The sequence below is a fragment of the Lampetra planeri genome, chromosome 77, assembly GCF_965212315.1.
Source record: "Lampetra planeri chromosome 77, kcLamPlan1.2.h2, whole genome shotgun sequence".
NCBI classification, from domain to species: Eukaryota; Metazoa; Chordata; class Hyperoartia; order Petromyzontiformes; family Petromyzontidae; genus Lampetra; species Lampetra planeri.
Window position 1 is genome coordinate 1,780,733 of NC_136182.1, and position 23,686 is coordinate 1,804,418.

General features: G+C 40.5%; 1 protein-coding gene across 2 annotated transcripts; it reads left to right on the forward strand.

Moving 5' to 3' along the window:
• The first annotated feature begins 2,758 nt into the window (after positions 1-2,758).
• Positions 2,759-22,176, forward strand: LOC144738093 (interferon-induced very large GTPase 1-like). Of its 2 annotated transcripts, none has more exons than XM_078621001.1 (3): positions 2,759-2,900; positions 7,778-7,877; positions 10,966-22,176. In XM_078621001.1, exon 3 carries the CDS (start codon positions 10,969-10,971, stop codon positions 18,217-18,219), a length of 7,251 nt encoding a protein of 2,416 aa, XP_078477127.1. In that variant the 5' UTR covers positions 2,759-2,900; positions 7,778-7,877; positions 10,966-10,968; the 3' UTR covers positions 18,220-22,176. The 2 variants fall into 2 exon arrangements, with proteins under 2 accessions (XP_078477127.1, XP_078477126.1); XM_078621000.1 differs by lacking the exon at positions 2,759-2,900 and adding an exon at positions 6,157-6,329.
• The last annotated feature ends 1,510 nt before the right edge of the window (positions 22,177-23,686 follow it).

Here is a 23,686-nt window from a genome sequence, read left to right on the forward strand (position 1 = left end):
GGTTATGGGGTTTTTTTTTGTTGGTTGTCGTTTTATCGTCGTGGTTGGTTGTTGTTAGCAGCCGGGCCGGCTGCGAGCTATGTGGGACGGGGTGATGTAGTGGTGATACGCGCTGGGTGTATATGTCGTGTGCCAGCGCGTATGTACGGGTGTGTGTGTGGTGACGCGCGCTGACGGGGAGGAGCAGGCGTCAGTGCGCGGGTGGGGGTAGTGCTGCTGATTGGCTGTGTGCCGGTGACGCGCCCAGAGGGAGTGATCGGGTAGCAGCGCGGTGTGATTGGTCGGAGAGTGGAAACACGCGCTGAGCGGAACCGGATCGTGGGGATAGCGCGTGGGGATTGGGTAACGGAGGAGCGGTGCCGACGTTGAGGTCCGCATCCGCTCCGTCTCCCGGGAAGAAGGGGTATATAAGGTGATGCACAGAGGAGCAAGGGGCAGAAGTGGAACCATCTAAGAATGAAGACGAAGGTGTAGAGATAGAGCCCGGAGAGGAGAGAAATGGAGAGTAGAAGAGAGTAAGGTATAGTGTGTAGCCAGCGAGATAGAAAGGTCTACACGAGCTGAGTAATGTATAGTGTGTAGCCAGCGAGATAGAAAGGTCTACACGAGCTGAGTAATGTATAGTGTGTAGCCAGCGAGATAGAACGGTCTGCACGAGCCGAGTATGCATACGGTGTAGCCAGCGAGAGAGAACGGTCTGCACGAGCCGAGTATGCATACGGTGTAGCCAGCGAGAGAGAACGGTCTGCACGAGCCGAGTATGCATACGGTGTAGCCAGCGAGAGAGAACGGTCTGCACGAGCCGAGTATGCATACGGTGTAGCCAGCGAGAGAGAGGCAAAGTCTACACGAGGAGAGAGAGAAGAGTGTAGCAGAGGCGCAGAGTCTACACGAGGCGAGAGAAGAGTGTAGCCGAGGCGCGGAGTCTACACGAGGCACAGAGAGCCGGCAGCACAGAATCCTGAGTCAAGAGAAGTGCGGTGTGAAGAAGAGAGGCCACGCGTTGTATTGTTACAAGTCAAGATTTAATAAAAGAAGTGTGTTCCCGTCAAGGAGTTTCCTGCCGTCATTTTCCAATACTTCACATGCATGGTGGCATCCATTTGTATAAACTAAAAAAAAACATTTTATTAAAGTAGGACTGATATTTTTTTTATATTATAAACCAAGCGTTCAGGAATATATGAAAATAAATACCATCAATTGTCTACATATGCAGATACTGATTGACAGGCTATGGTACAGACTTGTTTTATTTATGTTGAAAATATTTTGCACCGTATGGAGCCAACCATGATCATCAGGGGTGGAAGCAGGGATGCTGCTGTTAAGGGGATAATTTTTTTTTAATCAGTCATGAAGGAATACGGGCAGTCCTCGGGTTACGAACATCATTCATTCCTGTGACCCGCCCATAACTCGAACGGTTCGTGAGTCAGAACACATTAATCAACTGTATTTAAATTTGGTCAGTGTTAAGAAATGTGCTAAGGTTCAACAGAAAGGGAATCACTGTCAAACTCAGAATTAAGAATATGGTACTTTTTCATGTAACACTATAAAAAAGCTGTTTAATAAATCAAATTAAACATGAAATAAAGTAACATAAAACATCTTCTTGGTTCTTTCGGTAAAGTCACGTAAAATAATATTTTATTATGTTTTATTTTTATTTTTATTATTTTAATACTTCCCTTCTACGTGACTTTACCGAAAGAACCAAGAAGATGGATCCCTGCAGTCACGAAAGCTTTAAATCGAAATTTTACATAAAAACTTGTATTTCCATATTACCTTGAGTCCTGATACTATTCAAAAGGGGGGGGGGGGGCAATGAGTTACCACAATTGCAGACACCCACACACACACAGACAGAGATACCCACACACACACAGAGACACACACAGACACACACACATCACGACGACAATGATTCCCCGTGTAGCCTTAAAAGGCAAAAATGCTGTTAGTGAGCAGCGCCTATGAAGACCGGCACGCACACGAGGGAGTGGGTGGCCAACACCACACCCGGCCCCTTTTGTCTCCCCAGTGGCGATGTTTACACACCACACCTAGGCACTGATGTTAGTCGTGAGCAAGAATCGAACTCGGGTCGCCACTTTTGTAGCGCAGTGCGCTCACCGCTACACTACCGCTCCCCACACACCAATACTAATATCCGCCATTCGCCACAAAGTGACGGCGACGTCACCACGGCGCCTGTGCCAGGTTCGGTGCACTTTGAGGCTCTAAATGTGGGGATGGCTGTCTTGCTTTCTTCTGAAACAGTGGGATGCTTTCCAAGCAAGAAAAGCTTACGAAAATTTGTCTTTGAAACGAAAAAAAATTGAAATGCTGGATATGATCAGCACATCGAGACCAGTCTGTAGTTTGACTGCTTACAAATGTCGCTTGGTGATTGATGTTCGCCCGGAAAAATAAACGGTCAATGGACTAAACAATTTTTCCATTTATATGTGGATATATAATGGAGTTCTGCTTATGTGTCCTTTCGCCCATGATGCTCCACATATATGCATAACAAGTTAGTGTATGAATTAAGTTTTAGTGCATTGAGAGCCTTATATAATTTGAAAATTATATCTCATTACCCGACTCCTCAAGACACTCATTCTTCATACTCTATCCTCACTGCCGCGGTAATATGCAATATTTAACAACTCGAAGGGCATACGCTCACAATCTTTATTTCACGTCCACACACGCGTACTGTCTCTCACACACAGGCACACACGCGCATTCGTTATTATCAAGCACTGGGTGGAGTCTGGGAAGCTCCACCTTTTTGTGAATCTGAATATAAAGCCGGGGTGAATCCAGAGAGCAGAAGAGACGGAGCGAATGACTTGCGCTCTACGGCTTTCTATCACCTGAACATAGTGAGTATTATCAGAGATGCAAGTCGGCTGCACATTGGCCAGTAATAGGCTAAAAATATTGAAATCAGTTACAGGTAAATTATGTACGGTATATATGTTAGAACGTACATTGTATAGACTATGTGTGGTTAATATAGGCTGGCTATGTTAAATCAGATATGGCTACGTTTAAAAAATAATACCATATTAAACTGCATGTTAATGTCTAATGGGTTAGCGATGTTAAATAGGTTGAACAAATGGCCCTGTAATATCGGACTGCATGCAAACACACCAAAATAGTGAAATATTACAAGTTATTACAGTCTAGGCAACAAAAATGACGTTTACAAATATTTCAAACATTAATCTTACCTGAACACTTGCACTTACGCGAACCTTGATGTTGGTTTGTAATACTAGCCATAGCCGAAAAACAACATTAGCCCTTTCGCACTGTTTGCGACTCCCTTAATAGTAATTATTTATCAAACGCATTCTCTATTGATATGCCAATCACAGTGCATACTACCTGCTTTGACAGTGTTCGGACATGTGGTCATGAACGAAAAATATAGAACAATAACTCGGGGTATAAGAATAGGTTTTACCCTTTCTGGCAATAAAAGAGGTGTTAAGATGTTAAAACACCAAACTACAATCTTTTCAAGGATTCATGTCTGCATTAACCACGTACACTTGTGGTGATCAAATTATGCTTAAGTTTAAACACAGGACACAATCTAAACTCCAAAGTATGCCAGTGAGGTGTGTATGTGTACGTAAATAATTGCACATACAAATGACGTGGTGTAGACTAAGGTTGCCGCTAATTAGTACAGGTTTCTCTCACTTTATGCGTGTTCGTTTTGTGTAATATCATGTATATTGGACGAATGCATTTCTACCCAAAATTCTCTATATGCAATTTCAATTCACTCATATACGGCTTCGTGATCGGACGTGGGACACCATTGTGTGTGTGTGTACTCTATGAACTGTTTGGCAGGTAAGCTGCCCTGTGTGGTTTCGGTTTGTGTGCCCTTTTTCTTGGAACACATCTACAACCACAAAGCGAGGGAAACCTGTATGTGTTGCACTTCAGGCTGCGCCCTTTCCAATGAATGTGCAGTATTATACAGATAATTTCATCGCACGACAGTGGCATGAAAAGGGCTGTATAAGACGATCTCGCCACTAGGGTGCTCTCATTAACAATTTTTTTCTACCACGTAACTTATTGCAAACACTACAGGCGCAGTCCTAGGCTCTGCAAGCGGCCCAAAACCAAACGAAAAAACGTAAAATAATCATTCTCGTGACACGTCGTGTGCCTCAGCAGGAACTAAACTCTTTTGCCAGTCACGAGAGAAAGTCCTGGAGTCTGCCAGTGCAGAACTGACTAATATGATTGTGTGCTGTTTGTATGTAATTTCTAGCTCATGTGATTAATTACCTAGTATACATTACGGCCCAACATTCTCCTCCCACCTTTGCACACGTGGTGCATCCATCGCGTTAGCCTGAGATCATCCCTGGTTCTGGCTCCGCAGACATCCTGGTACTTGATGTCATAACCTCTATCAAACTCCTCCCTTTGGAGGTCATTCCACGATATGTGTGAGCACAGACACACTTAATTGCCCCTAGGTGTTGTGTGTGTCTGTAGCCATGTTGATTGTGAAATGGCTTTCCTACCTCGTTAGGTCGACTCCTCCACAAAATTAATTCCTGCTGCAGCATGCAATGACAGTTACTGGGAAGACAAAGGCGGTTGGCAGGCTCCGGTTATACCCCTGGAATAAATGCAATTTTTTGTCGTGGAGAATATACGTTATTCGTATTATGTATGTTTTCTGAATGATCCTTTGGTTCAAGACTTCAATACAAAACTTCCATACGTCATTATCAAGTTTATATGCTTAACCCAGATCTCATGGCACTTATGTATTGATAAGTGGATGTTAATAGAACATGTAACTAGTCGTATTAACAACTCCCTGACTATGTGCTGTATTGTCACTTAACAATATCTCCTATCACCAAAGGTAACTTTTAAATACCATGTTTAAGAATGTTCATATGCATGGTTGGCATTTGAACGTTTCAACTTTCCAGGCACCAGGGTTTGTTAATTCAGAAAGCGAAATGGCAAGGGGCATACTTGTCTCTCTGCCATGGATTTGCCCTTGGGTGAGCAGCGATTTTATGGTGTTTTGCCATGGGTCTACCCTTGCGTATATTCTCTCTCAGAAATTTCCCTGGGTCAATCCTTGCCCATGCAAGAGTTATTCCTCTATGGCCTGTCATGAACGTCTTCCTCCTTCACAACACGAGTTCGCTTAATTTCCGGGAAGCAAAATGTACTATGTCTTCCAGGCTCTCCTCAGCTCTGGTTGTTCTCATCATTCCCATTTGATCGATGTCTCATTAATTCTGTTTACCCACTTCTCATTCTAATACGGTTGTGGCTTTGCCATCTGGTTTTCCCGACTTCTGGCATGCAGTGAATGCATATGTGTCTGTCAGGAACTGCGACATTCAAAATAGACAAGACATTACAAAAATATATAATAGTCATACAGTCGATCTAGGGCTGAACGATTTGGGGAAAATATCCTATTGCGATTTTTCTGACATGTTGCGATTTGATTTGATTTGCGATTAAATTGTTTAAGTCAAGCTTCAGTTCAATATTCACTGTGTTAATAAATTTAAAACATGTGATGGAGCAATACCAAATGATACCATCAAAATATGAACTGCCCTATATAGTGTAATGCGAGCAAGGACAGGGTGGGTGCTGCCTCCGCGCCACTCACACGGGCCGGAGTATTGGGGAGACAGAGCCTGGTCGACAGAGCGAGTGGGAGGAGCCACTGCTCACCTCGGCTCCAATGGGAGTCGGGGTGAGTAGGGGCGGAGACGGGGGCAGTACGGGAAGGAGGAGTCAGGGTCACGTGAGAAGTAGGATATAGGGCGAGAGTTGGAAGAAAGTGGAATAGGGGAGAGCCACGCTGGGTGGTGGCGGAGGAGTGGCGCCATTTGCCACGTGGTCGGAGTCACGGCACCGTCGGCCGGCGGCGTACATGAGGTAGCAGTAGCTAGCGGAGTGTGGGGAGCTAGCGGGGTGTGAGGAGTTAGAGGTGTGCGTAGGGCACACAGAGCAGCGGTGTGGCTGCGGAGTGTGCGGGGCACACAGAGCAGCGGTGTGGCTGCGGAGTGTGCGGGGCACACGGAGCAGCGGTGTGGCTGCGGAGTGTGCGGGGCACACGGAGCAGCGGTGTGGCTGCGGAGTGTGCGGGGCACACGACGCATGCGCGGGGTGCACGACAGAAGAGACGCGGGTCCGGCTGAGGACGCCGCGGGTGCGAGACAAGAACCCAATAAAGGACAAACGGAGACCTACATCGCCTGCAGAGTCCTGTATTACAATAGTATAATGCAAGGGTGAAAACTTAAAAGATATGAATTCATTCCAACATGTATTTATTAAAATGTTTTAATTCAAATAGAACAAGCAAACATAGAACAATTGCTAATTTTAATAAATCAAGTTATAATAATAAATAATAAAACACTTTCAATAAGAAAGTAGGATGACTTTTCAAATCACCAAAAATCGCAATGTTTGCGATTTGCTAATTGCATTGTTTCAAATTGCGATTTCGATTTGAAATCGATTTATCATTCAGCCATAAGTAGACCCTTTCACATCACAGGGGTTAGCCCCCCCCCCCCCCCCCGTCATCTGGAAAAAACGCGTAAAATGTTTTGGTCCCCTTGGCGAGCGAAGCAAGCACCTCCAGCCGGGGGGTTCGAGGGAGGGGCTGTGAGATATCACGCGAGAGGCTGCCGTAAACAAGCTTGGCATCCTCCAAACCAACGCGCAAACTAACTTTTCACAAAATTTTACTTAAACAAAAATTGTGTATATTTATGGTATTAAACAATAAATACAATGATAGTATGCGTATATTTGATGCATTTGTGCGTTACTAAACTCTTTGTATGTCTTACACCATTGAACCTCATTGGCTAGTCAAAATATGATAATTGTTTTTTTACCCTTCTATCTGGCAACAAAACTGACACCTTTTTACAAGGAGTAATGTTTGCATATACCACAATACCTGCAGTCATAATGCAAACAAAAACACAACTCTGATAATGTGCACTGTCCTTGAAGTTGATTGGTCCACACCCGAGACAGCTTTCCTTAGAGCCTAGTCTCACATGGGTTGGACCAGATGATGCCAAAAGGCGCACACTATGACTGCAGGTATTATGGTCTATGCAAACATGACTCCTTGTAAAAAGGTGTCAGTTTTGTTGCCAGATAGAAGGGTAAAAAAACAATTATCATATTTTGACTAGCCAATGAGGTTCAATGGTGTAAATGCTTACCCCGACACGCAGTGAACTATTGATCAGCATCTTCCATATCACGAGGATTGTTTTCAAGCAAGGAATGGTCCTTGTGAGCTTCCACATCAAGTCCTTAATCCAGGCTGTGCTATAGTCCGATGAGAAGTCCACACATCCTGATTGATCTATAGGGATCACTGACTCGACGTTCCAGGAGTTTGTAGGTCGTTCACATGAGTAATATTAGCCCATAGCTTCCCAGGTCATCGGTTGGTTTGTCGGGTTTGAGTATTGCAATGACCAACACCTCCCACCATGCTTTTGGGATTCATCCGGTTTTAATGGTTTTGCTCAGATTAACTTCTATTTAGATGCTGTATCAATGTGTATGTTGTTGTAATAACCTTTAAATGAAAGTCTATGTGCGTCAGTAAACTTATGAATAGTTCACAATTATCTGAAATTGTGGTTACTTTGTAGTGTACTTTAAAAATAATTAATCACGTGTTTGGTTTGTTTATATTTTCAAGCTGGACGCAATGCAACTCCACCGCACCCTCGCACTTGTCTGTCTATAAAGAGGGTCAGGAAGAGAGTTCCAGCCTCCTTTGTGCTCTGAGCAAGCGAGAGGTGAGTCCATGAGATGGTCAACTCTGGCACTTGCATTGTGAAGATTAAGGTTGCTGTTGGCATCACGACTGGAATGTCTCTGTCATGTAAATGGCATGTTTAATTATGCATTTTTAGTAAACAAATAATTGAAATCATATTCTTTGGGTCTTTCTGTAAAGTCACGTAGAATGGTCCAAAGACCATTACAAAGAATAACAAAAAATTACGACGTTTCGATCGCAACACAAGCGGTCGTCACCAGGAAAAGGGGGTTAGCTTTAAAGACAATTGTTTATAAAGGTTTGAAATGGGCATAGCCCAAATGTCAGCAGCCAATGTTAATGTAAGTGGTGGGCAGCGACTGTGGCGGTGGTGGTTTTTCCACCAATCATTGGTGCTGTCCATTATATATTCATGATTTGATATTTACAGTATTTTCGTTGTAAAGCATTTTATGCATATAATAATTGTTATTTACAGCTTCAAAGTTGATTACGCATTCGAAAAAAAACACTTAATACAGAATTAGGGAGACTGCAGTCAATATATATAATTATTCATATGATACTGTATTTATGATGAACTTAAAAGCAGACGTACACATTTTTTCATTCAAAGAAGCGTATACCATTCTGTGCCAGCACGCGGATAGCAAATTACAGAAACAATGGTGACACTTTTGGTGCTGCCATTAACCAACCTAAACATCACCTCACCACCTGCATGAGGCAGGGACTAAAGGCCCGTGCTCTCAAGTCCAATAACACAAGTGGTGGCACATGAATAATAACCGTCATGGTTGGTCATGTGATGGTAATCAATGTATACAAGTCCCCGAAAAAGCAATGGCCATCACCACTTCAGCAGCCACTACAATGAATAATGTACTGTACACTACATTATCACATAGGGATAATGTAATGTACAATATCACATTGGGATAATGTAATGTGATGTCCAACACATTATCCCTATGCGATCGATTGACCCCAGTGTAATTGTAGCTTTGAGAAGTGCCTAAGACCACGAAAGTCACGAAAGTTCTAAAATTAAGATTGAACCACTTCTACGGGGAAGTTTTAAGCTTATCCTTTTTTCTTTCTGGCTATTTGTTCTCTCTGCCTGGGTCCTCTCTTTGGAATTTTACCCCTTTTTCTTTCTGGCTATTTGTTCTCTCTGCCTGGGTCCTCTCTTTGGAATTTTACCCCTTTTTCTTTCTGGCTATTTGTTCTCTCTGCCTGTGTCCTCTCTTTGGAATTTTCACACTTAAAATTTTAACTTAGCAAATTTTGAAACACGTAATCAACCAGGCTATGCGTTAATTGTGTGTTAACCGACTCTCTGTGTTGTATTACATCACATTTCGATATTTTACTAGGTTATTTAATTTTCGTGTGCCTGTCTCCTAATTTTCCTTTTTTCTTTCTGGCTATTTGTTCTCTCTGCCTGTGTCCTCTCTTTGGAATTTTCACACTTAAAATTCTAACTTAGCAAATTTTGAAACACGTAATCAACCAGGCTATGCGTTAATTGTGTGTTAACCGACTCTCTGTGTTGTATTACATCACATTTCGATATATTACTAGGTTATTTAATTTTCGTGTGCCTGTCTCCTAATTTTCCTTTTTTCTTTCTGGCTATTTGTTCTCTCTGCCTGTGTCCTCTCTTTGGAATTTTCACACTTAAAATTCTAACTTAGCAAATTTTGAAACACGTAATCAACCAGGCTATGCGTTAATTGTGTGTTAACCGACTCTCTGTGTTGTATTACATCACATTTCGATATATTACTAGGTTATTTAATTTTCGTGTGCCTGTCTCCTAATTTTCAAGTTTACGTGCTACAGTAGTACGTTGGCGTACACTCATTGATATGCTAATTCTCTCCGCCCTCTCCCTCTCTCCGTCCCCGCCCCCTCCTCTCTATATTTAAGGGACCGTCACAGAAACGACCCCTCTCTTTGTGCCGATTTGTGTCCTCTCTCTGTGTGCCGTTGTGATGTCTGTCTGCTTGTATGTCTGTCTATAGTTTTCTAGTTAGATATTTTGTTGCTATTTCTTTTATGCCTGATGATGATTGCTTGTGTTGCGATCGAAACGTCGTAATATGTTATTTTAATTTATTATTTTATTTTTAGACGTGACTTAACCGAAAAAAACCAAAGAATAATTCCTGCAGTCACGAAAGCTCCTAAATTAAGATTAAGAAGTGCCTAAGACCACCTTACTCTCGTGCAAGGCGACACAGTGTGTGCGTGTGTGGCCTTAGCTCACTCTGGCACAAAGAGCGTTGGCTTTCAGATCAAGATGTCATCACGGTCAAAGCTCTTGATACCACCACACATTAGTACCACCACTTTTAACCTCTACCAGATCCAATAATTGCACAGTAGACACACGATCTCTAATACCAGACCTCATAGTATCCCCCCATCTGTCAACTCCAAGCGCCGCACCACTTTTTTCTATACATTACGTTGGCCCCATCTCAGTACACCCCTTACTACTACCTCTAGGGGCCGGTGTAACATTGGATAAAGACCGACTTTCATCAACATTTGGATTGGTTAATGACATTTAGTCAAAAACGTTTTCAATTAGAAAGTAGTTTTTTGAGGAAAATAGTTTTGGGCCAAGTGGCATGAGAACCACGTGTGGAGCTTGAGCACAGGAGCTGGGCAGGATTGATCTATTATCTATAGTGCCATGGTTTAAGTGATGCTTGTTATAGCACGGTAAGTTAAACACTTCCCATTAGTCTCTTTAAAAAATTGGGCCCGTTAATGGAATTAATTCCGTACTGTTATATTCCAAATTACAACAAGCAACGGCTTAATCAATTGCTTAAATTTAATTTGTATTATTAAAAACGTAGATAAGCATGGTAGGTATAAGGAAATACTTTATTTAATATTCAATTTCTTTACTTAACATTTCTCACAGATGTTTGACATTTAAATAGGTGATGAACTTTGGTTATTCGTCTGAATATGTGTTATGCTATGATTAAAACAACATGCAATATTCAACTGAATTATACATTGATTTGTATTATTGTTAAATGTTGTATTACTAATTAAGGACGATGTCTATGTGTGTATTCAAGGCTATGTCTGAAGAGGAGGAACACGACATAAAAGCTGAGGATGAGCTTGCCAAAGTACTTAGAGACTTAGGAATTAATTCAACTTATTGGATTCCAAAACTACGAAATATTTTGGATATCACCAATGTACAAGCATTGCAATATTTTGGCCCTGAGGAATTTGACATCATAGAACCACATTGCCGGCATTCATGGGAGAAAAAGGCATTGCGTAAGTTAGTGGAAATGTCGGGCAATGAAGTTGTTTTAAAACAATCACAACAATGTGAGCCAATTGGAAATAAACAGAAGCAAGATGCACCAACAAAGCAGCATCTGGAACAAATCCATCAGAAAAGATTAATTCACAGTGGTGAGGCCAACATAGAGACTGAGACAGAGCAGCAAATGGAATTGAAAGGAGCAAAAGAAACCCCATTGTGGGATGGCAGCCATTCCAATGATATGGCAAACACTTCTCTAAAGCAGTTAAATTTAGCAGACATTTCAACTTTACGTGGGATTATTTCACGTCTAAGTCTTTTACAAAATGCATCTAAAGGACTTGCTTTGGAGGGGGTGTATCGAACTGGTCAAATAAAGGATAGGCTAAAGAAAAGAGGCAAACTCTTAAACATCCCAATGTCGTTTGATCTTGCTGGGCCATTACATCAGCCGATGATAAAGAAACAAGAGTTTTCATCATCTGAAGAGGAAAACATATTTGAGACAGCAGTGGAAATAATGGGATTCAATACCATAACGACAGAAGAAGGTTTCCTACAGGCCTTGAATGAAGAAATCAACTCACGGCATAGCAAGGCATTACACAATGAAAAAAAGCAACAAGAAAATCTCACGGATACCTGCATTCATAGCGCCAAATACCTGTACCTACCACTTGCCTCAGGAAGTCTTGACTTTAATCAACTCAAGCTCTCTGATGAGGCGTTGGAGGAATTACAAAGCGTTGAAAACACTTTAAAAACCGCCAAGGATTCTTTTAAAACGCATGTGCTAAGAAACAGGTTAAGCAGTTTTCTTGAAAACTTTGGTTCTCATGCCCATACGGGCCCTGTCCACTTTGGTGGGATATTTAAGTGGAAAGCATCAGCAGAGGGAATCAGCTCAGATGAGGAAAAGGAAGACAGAAATATGCTATCGGAAGCAGTGGAAATGTATTCCACTTCTGCCTACAACAGCAGTGGTAGTGCAGGTGGTGTGAGCATGATGGCATCCGAATTTACAACGGAATTTTCTGAAAAATACAATGCTACACTTCTTAGTAAGGTGACATTTTCTGTAAGTACAATAGGTGGATCACCTGGCCTTTGTTCTCTTCAACAATGGAAAACCGACATTGTATCCAACACCAAGACGTGGTCTGTCATTGATCTAGGCCCATCGTTGGTTCCAGTGTGGGACATTGTCAAGTTTAACCACAAGGATGATTTTCAAAATACCTTGATAGCTAGCAGGCTCAAGGAGGCATACACACTTTTGACAAACCAAAATCCAGATTTTTGTCTAAAAGATTTATTGGTCTCTGCTAACGCTAAAGCCATGTCAGTGATGCAAGATATTAAACATTGGCAAGAATCCGACATGGAAAATAATTTAAAAACGATACTTGATTTGAAACAAACGTTATATGATGAAACAAAAAGCAATTTAACTTGGATAAACACCTGTTTATCTCACCCAGCCCTCCAATCATTGTTGTCAAAGCTTGTTACAGCACCTGCCAAAACGGTGAAAATCACAAAGCTTATGCGGTCTATTATGGAGCCAAACAGCTGTGACGTTGACAGTTTCCCACAATTCGCCTCCATTATGCAGTGGCTGAATGAGTCTGAAGGAGTCCCTACTCAATTATCTGACTTTAAAGATCTCGTGAACATCTTATCAAAAGCAGAAGAACATTTGAAAGTTGACTTTTCACCAACTTATTCAGAAATACATGAAAAAAGAAACAAAGAAATCACACATGCATTTAATTCATTCTGTAAATCACTGAAAAGATCAAAACTCATCGAACAAGAGCTACTCGTCATTTCAGTTGCTTCTGCTGTTGGCTACTGTGTAAAGGAAAAACGATTTCAGCATCCCCTGGATTACGACAACATTGATCATCTTCAACGTGCACTAGAGTCAGCTTACGGAGAGTACTCAAGACTGATGCTACAAGACAAATCCAGAGCTCAGGCATACTTATTACGGACAGGTTTGTCTAATGCAAGGACTCTTGCCGAAAAGCGAAAACAGTTCGATTTCATGAGATCCCAGGTCGAAGAAACAATGTGTGCTGACGTTTCCCATGTGATTAAATGCAGTGAAATAGGGCCAACTGACTGGAATAAACTTGATATGATGCTGGAATCCATTATTGCTGGAACTTTCAAAGAACAAACATGTAGTTCAAAGAAAGAATGTAGGATGCAAAATGCAGGAATATTTTCCCAGGGGGGATGGAAAGAGGACACATATTCAAGGCAAGAAGAATTACAAAATAAACCATCTATTCAACCACGAATAAATGATGATGATGATGAAAAGTTCATGAATCTGCTTGAAAGACTCTCACTGATAAAATACTACCCCAAAGAATTACACACCAGTGATGTATGTGTTATCAACGGGTCTCCAATTCAAACTAACCCTGATAGATGTACAGAACAAGAACTTGCTCTTTCTTATCTGCAAAAACTGATGATGATTGACTATCGAGCAAGATGTGTTAGTTTTCAGTGTGAAAATCAAAACCAAGGCAAATTAAACAACATATCTCAGTCCACGAATACAAATAAAAGCCCTAATAGTGATAGCTTCTTTTCTGATGATAATGATGATGACGTAATAAATAACAGCGATGGGCCTAGGACAAACACTGAAACCTACATTCACCCTATGGACTTACAAATGGCAATTTTCCATTGTGGAGACAATTTTGTAAGGCAGTACATTTACACCAAACTTTCATTCATCCAGTTCGCACTTCCGCTTTTAGTTCCAAATCCTTGTCGTTCAGAAATAGAATTCCCTATATGGTCATTCAGACAGATTAAAAAGAGCTGGAAATACCGTGATGCATCTACCAAAAAATGGCAATCTAAAAACTGTGCAATCATTGATGCCAACACACCGCTTGTGTCCTTCGTAAGATTTGGTGAATCACCTGCATCGAAATCTCAAATAATGAACTCTCTGCTCGGCAATCAAACGCATCGAGTTTTTTTTAATAGGCACTGCCGAGGCAGCAGCAGGAATGGTCAACTAATGAAAGGAGTTGCAGAGATCGCCTGGTATCTTCCAGGTGCGAAGGACAATGATGTATTTAATGACTGCATAGCATTCACTAATCTCCATGGAGATGCAAGAGAACACAAAACACAGGCGAAATTTTTACATGAGATTTCGTCTATAAATGTAATTTTACTGTCAGATGGTGATCGCAATGAAGAAGGCAAACGTATTTTAGACGAATGTTTGAGATCTCCAAAGCCGCTAATTTGCCTCTGTGCTGACAAAAAGAGAGTTTCCAGCAGAGTATCTGGAACAAACGCGAAAATTGCTGTCGAGAATCGAAATGAGGCTGAGTTAATCGATGAAGTGACATCAATAATCAAATTTTTTTTAAACAATTCAAAAATAAAAATAAACATCGAAGCTTGCTCAGCTATTGCAAGACAGCATGGCTTCATTGTTGATGAAGATGATAAACAATGTGAAGAGGGAAAGGATATGGCGAAAGTTTTGCTGTGTCTTATAAGTGACAAGCCGCTGTGTTCCATAAAGGAGACATTTTTGCCTCTTCAAGGGAAATTGTGGCAGTCGTGGTGCAAGAAAGACAAAGAATTGAAACGCATGACGGTAAGGGGGGGGCAAAGTGTTGAGGAATACAAAAGTAATATTTTAGGAGAAAAAACACGCATTAGGAAAGCACAGCTTGAAAGAGCATTTCCTCTTAACGAATTTATGAGATCATTGATTGAAATTTTGAACCAAAATGCATGCACAGTAAAAACATACTTTCTGCATTGGCTACGCATATACTTAGATAATATGTTTGCAGATCGCTTATCACAACTTCATCTCACTTATCATCAGGCCTGGACGGAAATAAAAGCGTTGAAAAAACAAGGTTCTAACACGAGTACCATTGCTACAAAACAATCAGAGTTGGATAAAATATCAGAAGAACTTGAAGCCTCTTCCTTTGGAATCGATCACGTTTTTAGGGAAGTTGGTCAGATCTACGAAGCTTCACAGACAACGCCATCAGTTGACAAACTCCCAGCTACTTTGCCCAAGATTGCAGCAGAAATGATGATCTCTGGATTTCCTCTTGAACTCATGGATGGTGATGCTGCACATGTCCCACTCATTTGGATTAGCTCAATCTTAGACAGAATCATTGATGAAATTGGGGACGTGAAGCTGTTTGTTATCTCAATACTGGGAATACAGAGCAGTGGGAAGTCCACGCTACTCAATGCCATGTTTGGTCTCCAGTTTCCTGTTGGCAGTGGGAGATGCACCCGAGGGGCCTACATGCAGTTAGTGAAGGTGGAGGCAGAGTTCATTAAACAACTGGGATATGAGTTCGTGCTGATAATCGACACAGAAGGACTGCGTTCTGTAGAGCTGTCAAATGCAACACATAGTCATGACAATCAGCTGGCAACGTTTGTGATTGGGCTGGGAAACATGACCGTGATCAACATTTTTGGAGAGAACCCTTCTGAAATGCAAGACATTCTACAAATTGCTGTGCAGGCGTTTCTGAGAATGAGGCAGGTGAAGTTATCACCGAGCTGTGTGTTTGTCCATCAAAACGTAGGAGAAGTGACTGCTCACGATAAGAACATGGAGGGAAGGAGACGCTTTCAGGAGAAACTCGATAAGATGACCCGCATGGCTGCAGACCAGGAGCAGTGTGCTGTTGCATCATTTGACGCGGTAATCAGGTTTGACATGAACTCTCAGATCCGTTACTTTGCTCATCTTTGGGAGGGAGACCCTCCGATGGCTCCGCCAAATCCAAGCTACTGCCAAAATATTAAAGACCTTAAAGAAATGTTACTTAGAAATGCCAAAAAGGAAAAAACAGTCAATGTCTTGAAGATATCAGAATTCAAATCACGCATTAAAAATCTATGGACGGCTTTGCTCGCAGAAAACTTCGTTTTTAGCTTTAAGAACACAATAGAGATCGCAGCTTATACCAAACTGGAAGAAATGTATGGAAAATGGACTTGGGAACTCAGGAGTCATGTTCTTCAGCAGGAAAACAAACTCTATAACAGCATTGATAACAATACAGATACAATGACACGATTACAGATTGAACGAAGAATTTTGTCAAACTATCAGGATATTAAAAAGAAAATGGAAGAACATTTCAATAGCGCAGATGATGCAGAATTGTTGGTTCAATGGAAAGTTAAATTCGAAAAAGGATTTGAAACAGTGAAAGAAGAGCTAGTATTTGATGCTTACAAAAACTACTCTGCCCTGATGGCTCAAAAACACAAAAAACGAAATCTTGATCTGCAGAGATCAAGTTATGAAGATCAACTTATTAGAAAGAGCAAGGATTTGGCTTCAATATTGAGAGGAAATACAGTAAATGACGAAGAATTGAAGAATGATTTTGATAAAATCTGGAAGGAGTGGATTAAAGTGATAAAAGACGGTATGACCAGCCCTGCAACGCTTGATGTAAAAAAAGAAATTAAAAACCTTCTTTACGACGTTTACGAGAATCAAACTCAACACCTAGAAACAGTGATATTGAACTATCACATAGGGACAGAACTTAACGTTAATCAAAACGAACACATTATGATGAACGCGACATGGCTTGGAGCTCGGAGTCACCATTTCAAAGATGAGGATACTGAGTTAATAAAAAAAAAAATTACTGACATAAAATACAAAGTCAGGAGCTGCATTACCACCCAGGAGAAACATAAAACGAATTTCAACCCATCCTACATACGTGAAATTTTAGAGGTAATGAATTCAGACATACAGGAATTTTCAAAAACCAATCGAAGATTTTGGCTCACAGATAAGTTCAAAATTGATTTATCTGTCCACATATTAGCAGAGGTTACGGGGCGATTTCAAGAAATGCATGAGAATTTCCAGAGGGAAAACGACCCATTAGTATACTTCAGCAGGAAGAAAGAAGAATACTTCAACAGCTTCAAAATCCGCTGCCAAGGCGCAACGTCCACAACTATTTTCGTGGATTTTTTGTGTAACAAACTGAAAGCATCCATTGAACAGGCAGTTTATGATAAAGTTTGCATTGACATTGCAGGCAGGATGAAGTCCACATTTCCGGCATTCAATGGAAATCGATCAAAATTAGAAAACTACATTCTCATAGATTTAGCGAAAAAGAAAGATTTTAAAGCATTTGATGAATATATTCACCATCCAAAAGAACACTTTCAAAAATACATTACGGAATGTGTAGAAAAATATTGCAAGGGAAAAGATAATGAAATAATTCACGAGATGTTAAAGTCAAGTCTTGGGGATACCACAGCTGCAATTACTCGTGCAATCAATAAGGGAACGGAAGTTGTACAAAAAAACGAGTATGATGCATCTTCATGGCTGGATACATTTTGCACACAGCTTGATGACGTCATCAAGTTCCCAAGACACACTTTGGACCAAGGCGACTGCAGCGACATAACGGATATTGTATTTCTTAAAGAAGAATTAACAAAAGGACTAAAAACCGTGGTTGAAGGATTAAAAGATACATTTTCTTCAGCATGCTTAAATGATTTACAAAACGTTCAGAACCAACCTCACGAAATACTATTTCGGCAGCTATGTGGGTGCTGGGTGCAGTGCCCGATGTGTAAAGCCATCTGCACAAACACGATGTCCAATCATGACGGAGACCACAGTGTTCCCATTCACCGCCCACAGGCAGTGAGTGGAGTAAAGTGGCATAAAACTGATCACTTTGTCACCGACATTTGCACGAGTTTAGTTGCCAGCAACTGCAGCTTAGTGCTTCCAGACAGAAATATACCATATAAGGATTATCGTACAGCCGGACCAGAATATGTTTGTTGGAGCATAACACCAGACTTAACCACACAGCCATATTGGAAATGGTTTGTCTGCAAGTTCAAGTCAGACTTAGAAAAGCGCTATAACCTAAAATTTGTGGCGCTGGGAAAAATCCCATCAGGTTGGGAATGTATTAAAGAGCATGATGTTATTGAGGATTTAGAGAAACTGTAGGTTACGTAGGTATAAAAAATCATAGATCACGACGTTTTGATCGCAACGCAAGCAATCGTCATCAGGCGGAGGAAAGATCTATTATTTTTTCTACCTACGTGACTTTACCGAAAGAACCAAAGAGTATGGATTCCTGCAGTCACGAAAGCTTCAAATCAATAATAAACTGTAGGTTGATCAATAAAACTACAAATTAGCATCCCATGTTACAGATTAAATTATGAATACGTGGCTCTGTTTCAAAGTCTGCAGATTTTAGTTTTTTATGGTATTAATAATAACAACGAACACAATTTATCATGAAACAGCAACATCTCTAAAATGGCATGGCATTTAACGATCGTTACATGCATGCATATGTACATACATTTAACTTGAGACATTGTGGATGTTACAGTAAACTGATTATCTGCAATAGACGTGAATATTTTCACGCAAAATAAATATATGCATCTTTTTAAGTAATCCATAAAGAAATATCTACTGTACAATCATTTCCAATGTGTTTATTCCTCTATACCCTTGTTTTGTTTAAACGTGCATTTTGTTTGTGATGCACTTCAAATGTAAATACTAAATTAAGAATAGAAATGTCAATGAAAGTGGTAAATTACACATCAACTAACTACGTGCTTAATATTACATTGTGTTTCTACTCACCAGCCTTGCTCTTTCTTCATGTTGGTGTCGGACCCCTATTTCATGAGGCAGAGCCTTCTCTCCAGGGTACTCTCTTCGAGAGCTTTAATCAGCTGCCCATCCCCTCTAATGAATGCCCAAGACTGGTATTTTGCCTCTCACGATTGTTCCTTTCAGACTTTTATGTTCATCCAAAATTGCTTCAGCATGAGCATAATAATATATTTCCATGGGATAGCATATGGCCATTTGAAGTCAAATGCAAAGCTGAAAGTTCCAATATTATCAATTATTCCGTTCTCAGCATGGATATCTGCCAAATATAACATTTAAGTAAATGTTGAAACATCTTTACCACTAACTTCATCTTTTTTGCTTATTTCCTTTTGCAGCAGCAATTCTATCTAGCTGAATTCCATTTTTCCATTAAAATAGTGATATCACCATAACGCACAATTCATTAGTTTTCTCTCCAAATATACGTTCAGACCCACCAATAACACATATCTGATTAAATACAACACAATTTCAGCAATCCTCAGGGTACTGTAAATCCATAATGTGAACAAATGCTTCCAATGACTGGAAAGGCACCACCTGGGACACAAAAATTAGCTGGGTTTACAAGGCTCATACAATTTACTTAATTGAACAACGTTGTACTGATCAACACCATTCACCCCCACAAACCATCAAGAAGATCAACGTTGCACTCATGTTGTGGTACATTTCACTACTGGACTGACGATATACGAATGTCAACCCATTTTCAGTCAACTAAGAAGAGTGGATATTTCTCTGGGCAGACATTGGAAGTGACGGTGGCTTAATAATGATGATGGTCAAAATCAAACTGAGAAAGAATTTCAGGGAAAAGAGCACGAAGGAGAAATATGACTTGGACAAATTCCAGAGCCGACAGATGAAGGCAGAATATTAAGCAATGATTTGAATAAGGTTTGCACCATGACTAATGTTAGCGCTACATTAAGTTACGGATGATCCCATGTAATATTTCAATAAAGGGCCAAAATATGTTATTAACAAGGTTCGGGAGTTAAAACAGGCCTGGGTGACTAAGGGGTCATGTGCCGAAGTGATTAGTCATGGAATTTGAAATCCAAGAGACCTGATGGAGAAGACGAAAGAATGATAAATCATACACTAAACAGCCCTGTCAAAACTGCCAATGTAAACAAATACAAAATAAGGTAAAAATCTGTGCAATTAATTCAACTATTTTTTTCTTGACAGAAATAGAAGAAAGCTCTTGAGACTGTTAGGAAACTCATCAAATAGAACCAGTCAAGTAAATCAGCAACATAATAAATATTTAGCAACTTCTTTGCAAAGAGTAACGCACATTTACGCGATCTAACCCAAAACAACTCTATTATGGAAGATATTGGTCGCAAAGGCATACGTGTTAAACTGAGTAACACAAACAGGCAGCCAATATGACTCCCTACAATATCAATGTTGCTGAAATGATGTGCTTCCAAAATGTCGTGTCGCTGATGGGATGTGAAACAACATTTGTTGAATGTTCATGTTGAGGTTCAGATATTGGAGAGATGTTTATTGTGACCCTATTGATTTTAAAACTTTTATTCGATTAATGATGTTATGATACAAAGTAGACAATTGACAGTAAGGTTGGCAGCATGCTGTGAAATATCTGTCTAAGACCAGAGGAACTTATTAATCACATTTTCTAGGGCACAGTCGAAGTTAAGAGAGGTTGGCCAATGATCAACAACGTGCCTAAGACGTAAATATCAAATGCATACATGTAGATCACAAGAGACTGATGAAGGTTGAATCGGTTGATACTTCACTGGCACACCTACAACATCACAATTTAAATAAACAAAATTCACATTCTTAGCCTTCAACCCTTATGAACTCTATATCTCTGACCTCTGTTTGTGTTGTGAAAAAGTGCCGTTATCGCAAATAATCTTTTTATATAAAAATGTGTATTCATGGCAGTGCTATTGCTTTTTTAAGCTGAACGTTCAGTAACTGATGATGACATTAACAACATTTTCATACGTGGACATATAATCGCACAGGTTGGTAAATGTGAGGAAAAAAATAACAGTTTTGCATACAATCAATACAATTTCTTCGTTTGATGCATCTAAGTCAATATGCTGTATGACTTGAAGGGGGACTTGTTCATTAGAATGTTTTTAGGTGATATCCAGATAAACGTATTAGCAAATATTGTCCACGCTGCCTACTCATCTTCCTTTCCTCAAGATCCATTGTCAGTTATTGCAAAGTCTACATTATTTTTAACACCACAATTCGCATAGCAAGAAGATGGTTTAACTAATGAAAAAAACTGCATATTAAGTGGAACATATCATACAAATCAATGGACAAAAGCAAACAACTTTAAAATGTAAATGCTGAGTGGAAGCCGAATCAACAAAACGACAAATGCAGAGGTCCTATAAATACCAACGAATAGGCTGAGATCAATAAGTAGAACAACACATTCATCATCTGGGCATTGTTTGGAATACAGGTGGCAGGAATTCCTCACTTTGAAGGGATATGGAAGGCGATGAAGAAAACGACATGGATGGATTCATAAAAAGCAACGAATAAAAGTGGAATCATTGCTTACGAATGCTTCAGAAGGGTGGACGAGAGGAAAGATCAAGTTCTATAACTGCCAACCGCTTCCAAAGACAAAATAAATTATTTACTTTTCATATAATTATTTTACACGAAGCTTCATATTTTACATTAACAACTTCATGTTATTTGCATCCATTGCCAACTTGGTCATTGTAAATAAGGTGCGTGAGCAATTAGGAGTCGTTCTGGAATTTGAGTTGTTATTTTCAATCGCATGCAAATTCATATATACATAAAGATTATACTATCTGAATACAATACAGGAATATATTGCACATCTTTAAGTCATATTTGCGAAGTGGAGTGTTGGCATAGTGCTTTGCTATCTGCCATATGATATTTGTTATCTGTGTATCTTATATTTTTGGGGAATAAGAATCTGATTTCAATAATATGGTTGGTATTCCAACAACCAATGAACTAAGGATTGTTTGGATGTCGCATTTTTTTTTGTTAAGCTAATCAGGATTGTGTAATGTTTATAATGCTGAAGGGGTCACAGTTAATTCTATTAATTAATACTTGTTTGTATGTTCCGGAGTATGATATAGTGGCTGTGCAGCTAGATAGAAAACATATCAGTTTAAGATAATGTTTTCAAATTCATACATGTTTTATTGAGGTCATAACTCTTGGTTTTAATCAATAAAATTATATGAATCAAAAGATTCACTTATTTTGTGCTTTAATGAAAGCAGCATTTCAAAGTGGTGAACAAGACAAACACGAAATACAAAACACACCAAGGGAAAATGGGAAGAAAAAAATTATACGATCAAAATAGTGACCATACGGCAATGAATGTGAGGGACGTTGGGTTCTTTTTTGCAAAAAAGGTCCCAAAGAGAGTTGTATTCTCCTTGCATTGTTCTTCAAGTTCAATTGCCTTGCTTTTAAATAATCCACACGGTCAGGTTTAAGAATCCGCATTACGTGTAAGTCTAAATCAAGGATTGTGTATTTATTATAACAATTCTTCAAGGAGCAAAAAAAAATGCAGAGAGTAGATTTTACTTCTCCCTCCACCAGCCACTATGGCCCACTGGTGGTTGTTGTTAAGAAGCCCGATGGTTCACTGAGGTTTTGCGTAGTTCTCAGCCACTTAAATCAGGTGAGTCGGGATGATACTTATCCCTTACCGAGTATTAACGACTCATTGGAGGCATAAGCAGCATCAATTTGTATTCGTTCATTCATTTCTCTACACTTATATGCACAACAATACACTAGTAAACACTACTAGACTATACACTACACTATACACTACATTACTATACACTACTAGACACGTATTCTAGCTGGACATTCCCGCCAGCGTATCCGGGGATACCCCCGGGGTCTTCGCCATGTGGGACGTGCCCGGTGGAGTACCAGAGCGAGTCTATCGGAGGGCATCCTAACCAGGTGCCCGAACCACCTCAACTGGCTCCTCTCAATACAGAGGAGCAGCAACTTGACTCTGAAGCTCTCCCCGATTAGCAAGCTCCTCACCCAATCACGGAGAGTGAACCAGGCAACCCTGCGGAGAAACCTATTACCCAAGGATGATGTTCCAGATCCATCCCTGAGTCTGAGCCAGTTCCGCAACAGTCACAAAACAGTTTTGTTTCAGAGTCTCCTTCAACGTGTGAGCAATGCGCATTCCTGATGGACTGGACTAATAAGACTGTGCAATATCAAATGTTCTTACTTACTTCTTACTTACTTACTCATGACCATAGGTGAGGGTGTGAATGTAGACGACCTGTAAACCACGAGCTTTGTTCGAGAACTCAGCTCCCATTTCACTACCACAAAATGGTACAGTGCCCGCAACACTGCGGGCGCCGCACCAATCCGCCGGCCGCTATCACGCTCCCACTCGCCATCACTCGTGATAGAGCCCCCGAGGTACTTAAACTTCTCCACTAAGGGCAGCTGTTCCCCCCTCACCTGGAGAGGCCAACGCACTGTCTCCCGGGAGTGAACCATGACCCAGATTTTGGAGGTACTGATCCTCATCCAGCTGCTTTACACTCGACATACAACCATTCAAGTGCATGCTAGAGATCACAGACTGACGGGGCAAAGAGGACAACGTCATCCGCAAAAAGAAGCGATGCCACCTCCATGCCCCTGTGATGGATACTCTCCCTTCTCTGCGCTTGCGAAACGTGGACCCCCCGAATGGAACATC